Here is a 12,682-nt window from a genome sequence, read left to right as displayed (position 1 = left end):
TTCAGGTTCTTGAAGCTACTCGGCTCCTCACCTCAAAGCTTTTGCAAATGCTGTCATGTATCAGTTATCAACTGCTGCGTAACAAATGACTCCAAATCTTAGTTGCTAAGCATAGCAACCATTTATTGAGATCATGATTCTGGGTCAACGGGGCAGTTCTTGTTTGGGCTGGATTGGCTCCTCTCAATTGGATTTTCTTGGTATCTGGGTCTGCTGTTAGGTGGCTGATGGTCTAAGATGGCCTCACTGAACATACTGCAGTTAGCAGTTGGTTGGTTGTGTTGAACAGGGGTAACTGGCCTATGGGTTTCTCATCCTCCAGGAGTCTAGGGTCTCCTTTCTTCACATGGAGGCAGACTTCAAGAGCCTTAGAGTAGAAGTTGCTAGGATCTACTGGTCCAAGCCCACCATAATGCCAGGACATATTCAAGGCATGGGGAAATAGATTCCACTTCTTGATGGTAAGAGATGCAAAGTATTTTGGTCATTCTTGCAATATTCCACATATTCCCTCAAGTGGGTTGCTCTTTCTGTTACTCTTCACCTTCTGATCTCAGCTTAAAGAGTTCTTTCTCAAGAGGCCTGCCTCCCTAGTAGAATGTTTATCCCAGGATGGCAGGAACCATGTCTGTTTCTGTTTCTGATTGTCTTTCATATTTCAGGTATCCAGCATATGGTGGGTACCTGTTTGATGAACGACTAAATGATTGAACAAACAGCTCTAAGACTGCAGCATGGAGAATGGATTGGAGGAGGTGAAACAAGGCAAGGAGGCCAGTTTGGTTACTGAAGGAGAACAATGTTCAAAGGGGGTAGGAGAAAGGGAATAGGTTAAGGAAATATTTGTTAGATATAGCTGGAAGGACTTGTTGATTTGACAGTTGTGCTGCAAGAGAAGAGGAGAATGAAGTCAACTATTGCTCCCAAGTTTCTGGCATAAGTGGCTAAGGAGTGGGTGGTCCCAAGTGAGATGTAAGGAAAAGGCTGAAGAACAGATCTGAGTAATGTTGCTGGGTTCAGGCATGGCCACCTTGGGCCAGAGATGCTATTGAATCTGTCTGGGAGGTAACTGGATATATAAATTTTGAAGTCTAAAGGGAAATCTTAGATTATTTTTCTATTGAAGTTTCATGGCACTGGAAATCTTGAACTTTCCTCTAAAAGGCAGGAAAATGGGTTGAAGTCCTAGCTCTAATGTTAGCTTGTGCTACCTTAAACAATAAAGCTTCCCTGACCACCACCTCCCACCTGATCAGATCAAGGCCCCTTTGTGTGCCCTTTCATGGAGTAAACTAGGCACTCAACAAATATGGTGGGTGGAAGAAGGAAAGAAGGGAGACAGAAAAGAAGGCAGCTTGGTTTGGATGAATGCCTGCTTTGTGCCTAGTAAGTTGCCTACCATAGAGTAAGTGTTCAAACAATGTCTGTCGAATTTAATCCAGGGCTTCTTTCTTAAGGCAGGGAATAGATAAAATATAGGTATTGAGCATTTACTACATTCCAGGAATTGTGCTGTGTAGCAGGTGTATCTCATGCAATTCATTGCTCACAGTAAATCCAGGAGTGGTTAATATTATCCCCATTTCACACCTAAGGAAACAGGCATAAATGGTTAAGTGGTGTTCCCAAGGTCTCATAAACTCAGATCTGTCTCATTCCAGAGCCTGCAGACTTTCTTGTTCACTCCACTCTTGCGCCAAGTACCAAACACTTTCTGTGCCCAGGGAGCACCCACTACCAGGTTCACCAAGCAACCAGCTCAGAGTTAGGTAAGGAGGACGGTGTGGATTCTCCATGTGGGACTCAGTGTTTCCTCTTAATGGGATTTTTCCCCCCATCTGCACAGATATGGACAGACTTGAATGCCTGTGTATCTACTTTTCTTTAGAACTTCCCAAGGGGACATCACATATTGAAGCTGCTGGGATGCTTAATTCGTAATTTATTTTGTCTGTTTCTCAGAAACAGGAATCATTGAATACATCCCTTGCTCAGAGCAGACCTCAGACTGGTCTGATGTCTGGAAAGAGGAACATGGGAAAGAATGATGCTGGATCATTATAAGACGTATAATGAGGGCGAGTGAGATTTTTCAGTGAAAGATTACTGGGAGGAAAATGGGAAATATAGCTTCCACCCCTATTCTTGCCCTGATATTCTCTATGTTCTCACTATATTTTGCTCATTTTTTTTTTAATTTTTAAGTTCAGGGGTACAAGTGCAGGTTTGTTACATAGGTAAACTTGTGTCATGGGGGTTTGTTGTATAGATTATTTCATCCCCCAAGTATTAAACCTAGTACTCATTATTTTTCCTGATCCTCTCCCTCTTCCCACTGTCATCATTTATCAAATATTTACTGAGGCCAGGTGTGGTGGCTCACACCTGTAATCCCAGCCCTTCAGAAGGCCAAGGTGTGTGGATCACTTCAGGTCAGGAGTTCGAGACCAGCCTGGCCAACATGGAAAAACGCTGTCTCTACTGAAAATACCAAAATCAGCCAGGAGTGGTGGCACATACCTGGAATCCTAGCTACTTGGGAGGCTGAGACAGGAGAATCACTTCAGCCCAGGAGGCAGAGGCTGTAGTGAGCTAAGACTGTGCCACCACACTCCAGCCTGGGTGACAGAGCGAGACACTGTCTCAAAAAAAATTTTACTGAGTCCTTAATATCTGCCAGGAACTAGGCTGGACATTGCTTATATAATGCTGGCCAAAAGTCATACCTGGCCTTGGAACGCTAGTGAGTGAGATGGATGATAATGAATGAACTGCATAAACAAGTGTAAAATGACAATCATGAAAAATCCCATGGGGAGGAGCTTATTATGGAGAGATCTGACCTTATCGGACTTTCTAGAAGGGAGAGGGACCTCAGGGGAGAGGCAGCTGGGCATAATAGGAGTGAAGTGGGAGGATAGTTCCCTTTAGTTCTCTAACAAAAAAACACCCCAATGTGCTGGAACTGTGATAATGGCGGGGGCTATCCCTGTGGTTCTCAACCCTGGCTGCATATTAGAATCACTTGAGGGACTTAGAAAATATATGTCTGGGCCACAATCTCTGAGATTCTGATCAAATAGGTTTGGGAAGGGGTCCAGGTGTCTGAACACTTTTAAAGCTCCCCCATGTGATTTCCATGTACTGCCAGGACTGAGAACCACTGAGCCACCCAGATGGAAGGATATTTCTGCTCTCAAAGAACTCGTGGTCTAGTGGGGAAACAGATGTGAACACAGAAAATTATAAAACAGCATAGTCAGTGTTATGATGGAGAGAGAAGGGGTGGCTGACAAAGTCTGAGGGAATGAGGGAGGCAACATCTCAGCTAAGTCTTGCAAGACGAGTAACAGTGAACCTGGTGTTAATGAAGGGGATAGACTCTGCAGCTCAGACACCTGGTTCTTAGACCAGACAGGGGACCGCATTATAAGTACTGCTATGACTGGTTAGCTCCCCTTCATAGCACTTACCATAGTTATACTTTTATGTAATTATTTGGCTCCACCTCCCTCCTGATCAGATCAAGGCCCCTTTGTGTGCTCTTTCAAGGAGTAAACTAGGCACTCAACAAACATGGTCGGTGGAAGAAGGAAAGAGGGGAGACAGAAAAGAAGCCAGGTTGGTTTGGATGAATGCCTGCCTCCCTGCTAGAATGTCCACCCCAGCAGGGCAGGAACCATGTCTGTTTCTGATTCTCCTTCATATTTCAAGTGTCCAGCACATGGTGGGTACCTGTTTGATGAATGACTAAATGATTGAACAAATAGCTCAAAGACTGCAGCATGGAGAAAGAATTGGAGGAGGTGAAACAAGGCAAGGAGGCCAGTTTGGTTACTGAAGGAGAACAATGTTCAAAGGGTGTAGGAGAAATGGAATAGGTTAAGGAAATATTTGTTAGACATGGCTGGAAGGACTTGTTGGTTTGACAGTTGTGCTGCAAGAGAAGAGGAGAATGAAGTCAACCATTACTCCCAAGTTTCTGGCTTAAGTGGCTAAAGGGTGGGTGGTCCCATGTGAGAGATAAGGAAGAGGCTGAAGAACAGATCTGAGTAACGTTGCTGGGTTCAGGCACAGCCACCTTAGTTATGGGAAAGGAGTCCTGACCTAGACCCCAAGAGAGGGTTCTTGGATTTCATGCAAGAAAGAATTCAGGGTGAGTCCATAGAGTAAAGTGAAATTAAGTTTAATAAGAAAGTAGAGGAATAAAAGAATGGCTACTCCATAGACAGAGCAGCACTGAGGGCTGCTGGTTACTCATTTTTATGGTTATTTCTTGATGATATGCTAAAGAAGGTGTGGATTATTTATGCCTCCCCTTTTTCGGCCATATATGGTAACTTCCTGACATTGCCATGGCATTTGTAAACTGTCATGGCCCTGGTGGGAGTGTAGCAGTGAGGACGACCAGAGGTCACTCTCATGGCCATTTTGGTTTTGGTGGGTTTTGATCAGCTTCTTTACTGCAACCTGTTTTTTCAGCAAAGCCTTTATGACTTGTGCCAGGCTTCTGTCTCATCCTGTGACTAAGAATGCCTTAACCATCTGGGAATGCAGCCCAGTAGGTCTCAGCCTCATTTTACCCAGCTTCTATTCAAGATGGGGTTGCTGTGGTTCACATGCCTCTGACAGTTGTCCTGCAAGAGGAGCATGAAGTCAACCATTGCTCCCAAGTTTCTGGCTTAAGTGGCTAAGGGGTGGGTGGTTCCTATGTGAGAGATAAGAAAGAGGCTGAAGAACAGATCTGAGTAATGTTGCTGGGTTCAGGCATTGGCCACTTTGGGCCAGAGATGCTGGTGAATCCAGGAGGTAATGACATGTAAATTTTGATGTCGAAGGGGGAAACTTTGAGTATTCTTCTCTTGAAGTTTCATGGCACTGGAAATCTAGAACGTTCCTCCAAAGGGCAGGAAGATGGGTTCTAGTCCCAGCTCTAATATTAACTTGTCCTACCTTAAGCAATTCATGACATTTTAGGAATGTGTGATCCTCACAACCTTAGCAGATTCCAAGATTGCTTTTGGCTTTGACATTCCATACCTTCAGGTAGCCCTAGAATTTAAAGAGGAACTTTCTTTTGAAAGGCTTTATCAGTCGGAGCTATTTGCATTACAAGGAATATAAACTCAACTTAAACTGTATCATACATAGCAAGTTAATATGCGGCTTCTTGGGTTGTTTCTTTGGGCAGTAGTCCGAGTGGAGGCCACGCTAGCCAGGAAAGAGTGTGGTGATCAATGAATGATGTCTAGCATAGACACAGAGTCAGAAACAGGGACATATTTTTGTTTCAGTCCTGAAACCAAAGGTTTCCATCTGTGGCCTTTCAAATAATGTTGATTGAATGTAGGTTCTACTCTGGCTCAGCCATTAGCTCTGGGTAACCTTAGTTTAATCATTTTATATGCCAGAGCTTGACAGTTTCCATATTTGTCAAGCGGGATTAATAGTCCCCATCTTTTCTACCTTCGTTGTTGAAAGGATCTAATGAGAAAAGAAGCATAGAGCCCTGTAAGGAAGAGAATCAGATATGAAGATATGAAGGAGAATCAGAAACAGACATAGTTCCTGCCCTGCTGGGGTGGGCATTCTAGTAGGGAGGCAGGCATTCTTTAACCTTTATGTAAATTCACATGTATGACACTGTGAGATCCCAACATGTAGATGAAAGAGCAAATACTTCTGGTCTCCTGAGAGATGAAAGTTCAAAAATTTATTGCTAATGAATTAATTTTAAAAGTGTGGATAATCTTATAATAAAAGAATTCAGAAATTAAAATAAAAGGAGATTTCATAAAATTGTCAAATAAAAAACAAATAAGAAAAGAAAGTGTCAGCAAACCACCATGGCACATGTATACCTATGTAACAAACCTGCACGTTCTGCACATGTATCCCAGAACTTAAAGTATAATAAAAAAATTAAAAGAAAAGAAAGTGTCGATGAAAAAAGTCAAACTCTGTCAAATACTTGAAGAGATTTATTCTGAGCCAAATAGGAGTGACCATGGCCCATGACACAGCCCTCAGGAGTCCTGAGAACATGTGCCCAGGGTGGTTGGTCTGCAGCTTGGTTTTATACATTTTAGGGAGGTATGAGACATCAATCAAATACATTTGAGAAATACATAGGTTTGGTCGAGAAAAATGGGACAATTCAAAGGGGATGGTGAGGGAGGAGCTTCAAGGCTATAGGTAAATGTAAACATTTTCTGCTTGACAATTGGTTGAGTCTAAAGACCTGGGATCAATAGAAAGGGAATGTTCAGGTGAAGGGGAAGCTTCAAGGCTATAGGTAAATGTAAACATTTTCTGGTTGACAACTGATTGAGTGTAAAGACCTGAGATCAATAGAAAGGGAATGTTCAGGTGAAGATAAAAGATTGTGGAGATGAAGGTTCTTTTGAAGTCTTATAGTGGCAGCCCTTAGAGACAATAGAAGACAAATGTTTCCTATTTAGACTTTTAAAAGGTGCTAGACTCTCAGTTAATCTCTTTAGGATTGGGAGGGCCTGGAAGAAAAAATCTAGCTATGTTAATAGAGCTTCTTTACAGATGTAGGTTTTACCCCCCAAAAAACTTTTTTTTTTTGCAGGACCATTTCAAAGAATGACAAAAAAACATGTTTGGGGGTGAAATATTTTGATTTTCTTCTTTGTCGTGTAATGTTGTGCCAGAGTCAGATAGGAAAGTAAGTCATGATATATAGGGTTAAATAAAACCCATCTGATGAGAATTTATGGTTTGTAGGATATGATTCCCAGACCTCTTAGATAGAAATCTGGGCAAGATAAGGAAAAATTAGAGCTTAGTCCTCAAAAGAAAGAAAGACAGAGAAAGAGAAGTAAAAATGAAGGAAGAGAGGGAGGGAGGAAGTGAAAGAGAGAGGAAGAAGGAAGGAAGGAAGGAATCATTCAATGCTGGAGAGAGTGTAGTTAAATTGAGTGGATATTGGTAAAACTCTTTTGTAGAATAGTTGGCAATATGTATAAGAGCCTTAACAATGTTTATACTCTTTGGCCAAATAATTCTACTTTTTATAATCCAAATCAAAGGTCAGCAAACTTTTTTAAAAAGACTGGGTAGTAAATATTTCAGGCTCTTCAGGCCTCAGTTTCTGTCAATTGAGTTTCAACCAGCACTCAGTTCTACCATAGCAGAACAAAAGCAGCTATGGATAATATATAAATGAATGGGCATGGTTTTGTGTCCAATAAAACTTTGTTTACAAAATCTGGATGTGGCCAGATTTGGCCCGTGGGCCATAGTTTGCCAATCCCTGATGTAAATTAAGAAAACAGGCCTGGTGCGGTAGCTCACACCTGTAATCCCAGCACTTTGGGAGGCCAACGTGGGAGGATTGCTTGAGCCCAGGAGTTCAAGACCAGCCTGGGCAACATGGTGAAACCTCATTTCTACAAAAAAAACAAAAAAAAAACAAAAAACAAAAAAACAAAAAAAAACAAGCTAATAAAGCCAAACACTAAGTAGGCTGAAAAAAAAAAAATACAAAAATTAGCCTAGTGTGGTGGTGCTTGCCTGTGGTCCCAGCTACTCAGGAGAATCATCTGAGCCTAGGAGGTAGAGGCTGCAGTGAGCTATGATTGTGCCACTGCACTCCAGCCTGGGCCGCAGAGTAAGATCCTGTCTCAAAAAATAATAATAAATAAATAAGAAAACATTTTTAGAATTATGCTAAACTCAAAATTCTAAATGTAAAGAGAGGTTTAAGTGAAAAGAAAACTTGCTATTACAACTTTATTTGTAATAGCAAAATATTGGCACAACTAGAACACTCATTAATAGGGGAGTTAATTAATTTTGATAGTTCTACTCAATGAAATACTAGGTACACATGAAAATCCTGTCTATTAATAATTTATAACAACATGAAGAAATGCTTGATAGAACATTACTTGAGAAATAGAAACAAACTTATTTATAATGATGATGATAATGGTGGTAGATAATATCTAAGCACTTTACACAGGTCATGTCGTTTAACTCTCCAAACAGACCTATGAAGTATACTTTTTTATTGTAATGACTTTCCTTATGGAGAAGCTGATGCTAACACATGTTAAGTAATTTAGTCAAGGTTAAGCTGCTGGCAGGTGTCAGAGTTGAAATGTGAATACAGGTCTGGTTTAACTGCTAAAAGCAAAAACAAAAGCAAACAAACCAGCCAAAAAAAATCCCAAATTAAACTCTGTTTATTAAAAATACCAGAAGAAAACACACCCAAAAGTTGTTATTGGCTGTCTTGATTGGTAGGTGATAGATAAGAAGATCACTTAACATGTTCACTCTTTTCTCTAATGAGAATGTATCATTTTAATAAAAAAGAAACAACACGCGAATTTCATAGGCAAACCAACGATGGCAGAATGGTAGGTGGGACTGTGGGGGGAGAAGTGTTTATTTCCGGGGTCTAGAGGTTCCCTTGGGGATGCCTTTAGTCCTCGTGGTCCTGCTCTTTGTTTGTGAAAAGGACATGGTGCTGTCTTTCCCTCTGTCTTGTTCTAGGTGGAGTTTCTAGTGTGTCTTGTTTGGACTGTTGGCCCATTTTTATGCTGTTCTTGGGTTGACATGCCAGTCTCTAACTCTCTCTCTCTCTGTCTCTCCTCTTTCTTCCCTTTCTTCATCCACCTGTTCCACTGTGTAGCTGACAAGGTCAATGACGACTTCTACACCAAGCGACGGCACCTGGCTGAGCTGGCTGCCAAGGGGAACTTACCTCTGCACCCCATAAGAGTGGAGGACGAGCCCCGGGCCTTCAGCCCTGAGCACGGTCCTGCCAAGCAGAATGGACAGAAGTCCCGCACCAACAAGATGCCCCCACATCCCCTGGCCTACAACTCCACCACCAACTTTAAGGGCTGGGACCCCAACGAGCAGTCCCTCCGGCGGCAGGCTTACAGCAACAAGGGCAAGCTTGGCACGGCCGAGACAGGCTCCAGCGACCCCTTGGGAACTCGCCCCCAGCACTACCCACCCCCACAGCCATACTTCATCACCAACAGCAAAACAGAAGTGACTGTCTGAGCTTTCACCACAGGGAGCACCCTGGAGACCACACTCAACTGAGAGAGGCAAAAAACAACCCCATCCACACCCTCCCCATCCTCCCCTAATACATGCGTCCACACACTCACTCTCGACAAGAACCAACTCTAAACCTACTGGGGACACAGAGTCGCGCTTTTCCTAGGTCATGCCTATAACGTGTCGGCGGGCAGCTGAGAAAGACCGAAGCATGGACATTCAGCAATATAGCAAAGGGGAAAATGAGGCACACTCTTTCCACTTCAGGCCCAAGATGGCCAAATCACATGCCCAAACCGTGGGGCTGAGTTTTCTTTTCCTCCTAACTTGAAACTGAAATCCATGATGACAAAATATAAAAGTAGCACAATTTAGAGAAATTGTCCATTTGAGCACATACACTACTTTCCACGTGCTGTCTGTTTCTAGGTTCGAAAGCCAGGGTGGAAATGGGGGTAGAGAATGAGGGAGGACACAACAGAAGAGTGCATTCTGGAAGAGGAGTTGTTCTGGGAGGAATTTGCCTACATTAGAAGCATTTTTTCTAATTCCAAGAAGTGGTGACGTGGACGTAAAATTTTGATGAGCGTGAAACAGTAACTGGACCCCAACCATTCTATTTATAGTACTTTTCATACCATCCATGTTGAAAGCAAAAAACAACACACCCTCAAACTCACAAAAAGTAAATAGACCCTGAACCCACCGACAATGATGGGAAGGAAATAAACAAAAACAAAAAACATTTTAGAGAACTCCCATAAGGACCATGACAGTGGAAATGGGAGGGATGGGCTTTTATGGAGAGGGTCCGGACAGTATCAAATAACTTTTTAAAAAGAGAATTAAAATATAAGCCCACTACAAAACAGATAAAAACGGCAAATTAGGTTTTTTTTTTTTTCCAAAATCTTGAAGACTTGTTGTTGACATTAACAACAACAAATCTACAGTTGGAAAAGTCCACAGGAGATCAGATGAGGATCCAGAAGCCTCTGATTTCTGGGTTTTGCCTCCAAGACCTGAAACAGCCACAGAAACAAGTTGTCTATAAACTGTACGTCCCTGACATCCCTTTCCCTTCAGCGCGTTGCCGCCGCCGCTGCCAAACTTCAACTGCTTTGGACTGAAAATGTCATAAGCGTGGGTGGTGCCTTCAATGTGTTACTGTTGTTTAATGACAGTCTTGTTTCCCAAGTGCAACCTGTGTTCTTTTAGCCTTCCTTCCTCTTGTTTTTCTGCAGTAGTAGAAGATGTTTCCATCCTTCCTTTGTAGGTGAGCCCACCCCATAATACCCTCTGAGGGGCTGCTACAATGTCAGAGGTACCCAAGAACGAAGACCTCCCTACTCTCTACACTATCAAAATTAGTCCTTCCATTTTCTAGCCCTCTCAAACCTGTCAGACATTTCTTGGTCCCGTAATTCCCATGGTCCCTCCAAATTACCTCCCCACATACTTCATGTGTTCATCTCCCATCCAGAATGTCCTGAGGTTGTTTTTCTGGTTGGTTCTCATAATCCATAGTCCTTGGGGTTCCAACAAAGTCAGTTTTCCTACAAGTTGTGTTTGTTTTGTGGAAGCCCAAAGAAGTGGATTGAGAGAGAAGAGATTTTTATCTAAGGTGAAAGGTTTTTCAACTAGCCCCTAAAGGTCTTTGGTAGTTAATTAACATTCAGCAGACCCACAGCAACTCTGGTTTCAGGAGCTATAAATGGTCTGGCCAAACAAGACTCAAGAGTATTTTCTGAAATCCTGAGCCGCAAGGTTTTGCCTCACCTGTCTCTCCACTCTGACATCGCGAAATCAGCAAAACCAGATATTTATTCTTCTTCTCACTCCCAGCAGATACGAGGACACCAACAATGCAGTTGATCCCTCTGGGCCTCAGTCTCCCATCTGAAACATGGGGATTTGGGGTAGGTCAAGCTTTTTGAAACCGCAAAACCTCTACCTGTTTTTAAAAATCTGATCTTTTGGCCAGGCGCAGTGGCTCATGCCTAAAATCCCAGCACTTTGGGAGGCCGAGGCGGGTGGATCATCTGAGGTCAGGAGTTTGAGATCAGCCTGGCCAACATGTGAAACCCCATCTCTACTAAACATACAAACATTAGCCAGGCATGGTGGTGGGTGCCTGTAATCCCAACTACTCGAGAGGCTGAGGCAGGAGAATCGCTTAAACTCCGGAGGTTGCAGTGAGCTGAGACCACACCACTGCCCTCTAGCCTGGGCGACGGAGTGAGACTGTCTCAAAAAAAAAAAGATCTTTCAAAGAACACATAATAGGAGATCTCCATGTATAAAAAGGCACCATGCTGTACAAAGCAGGGTCAGAGATTTAGTGCCCACCTTCTCAGTCTCCTTGGGAAGACTCCAGAGCTTCCCAGAGTCAAGTAAATACCACTGGGCATGGTCAGAGTTTCCTTGATGTTAATGAGCTATGTACCTGCAACACACTTTGGCATTTCTGTATATCACCTTCACAATATTTGTATCTAAACTGATTCATTTTAATGCATTTTGTTTTTAAAATGAAAACTTCCTGTCTTCATCACAAATTAAAAAAAAAAATCATCAGTTGCCATAAATAGAAAGTAAGCATAAAAATAAGTACAAAGGAAACAAGCAGTGATGATAAAATTCCAGCTGGAGTCTGTTGTCTGTGAGTCTGAACTAAAGCCTGGGGTTCTTTCTTTCTCTCTCCATCTCTCTGTCTCTGTTTCTCTCTCTTAAAATGATATTAGCAGGTATTAAATAATTGTTAAAAATACCAGCACCCAATGAAGACTTTCTCTTTGTACTAGTAAGATGGACCGAAAGGTAAATGAAAGGGGCATTTCCTATGCAAGTCAGTGTTGAACAATGCTGTAGCTATGTACTGCCTATGATCATTGTGCAAACACTAGGGATGCACAGCCCACACTTCAGAAAACCCTGGGTTGTCTTATCTGTGAGGCTGTTTCCAGCTCAAAGTTTCCATAATTCTTATCTCCCTTTTACCTCATTGTTGCTCTTTGCCCCCAGTTCACTTCATCCCACCCTTATCTCAACTCTGATTAAGAGTCTTTCTTGGCCTCTAAATCTGTAGTATTGTATTCCTTCTGCATGCTCCTTCTCCTCTGAATAAAATTCAGCAATTAAACTGGGCTCCTTGGGGTCTGCAGTTGTAATTTTGGCAGCAAAGGTGTAGACTGGTCGTTAAGGTCTAGCCACAATGATGGCCCAAGAAGGACAAGTACTTTCCAAGTTGTCCCATCTAGGATGGAAAGCTCAAGAAGTGCTTCACAGTTTATATTCCAATTGGCTTTGGGAGATGAACTGAAGAGGGAGGTTTGGATAGGGAAGGTCTTTTTATTCTTTGGCTTCCTCTTGGGAGGGTAGACAGACCTCATAATACAGAAAGACGGGACAACCTATGGAACTGTCTGTGACTTCCGTGTACCAAGACAAGGACCCTATAGCTAGGGTAGTGAGACCTAGAAGAGAGAAACCAGAACAAAGCAGACAGGCTGTCCTCTTCCTAATTCCTTGCCCTGACATCAGCCCCTATTTTTTGCCTTTAGCTGTCCCCCAATTTCCAACCCAATGGGACCGGAGTCTGACTTCCCTTTTCCCTTTCACAGTGTCTCAGCCTCCA

At 42.7% G+C, this 12,682-nt stretch overlaps 1 protein-coding gene across 2 annotated transcripts in view; it reads left to right on the top strand.

The window, feature by feature from the left end:
• Positions 1-11,307, top strand: part of SHISA9 (shisa family member 9) — a 339,083-nt gene extending 327,776 nt beyond the window's left edge. For both annotated transcript variants that reach the window (XM_032145538.2, XM_032145536.2), the window contains one exon: positions 8,666-11,307. In XM_032145538.2, coding sequence (XP_032001429.1) covers positions 8,666-9,045 — 380 coding nt within the window. In that variant the 3' untranslated portion in view covers positions 9,046-11,307. The remainder of the gene's footprint in view (positions 1-8,665) is intronic.
• The last annotated feature ends 1,375 nt before the right edge of the window (positions 11,308-12,682 follow it).

Source organism: Hylobates moloch, unplaced genomic scaffold (assembly GCF_009828535.3).
Source record: "Hylobates moloch isolate HMO894 unplaced genomic scaffold, HMol_V3 SCAFFOLD_23, whole genome shotgun sequence".
Classification (NCBI taxonomy): domain Eukaryota; kingdom Metazoa; phylum Chordata; class Mammalia; order Primates; family Hylobatidae; genus Hylobates; species Hylobates moloch.
The sequence above is the reverse complement of the archived record's forward strand: the minus strand, read 5'-3'. Positions and strand labels throughout refer to the sequence as shown.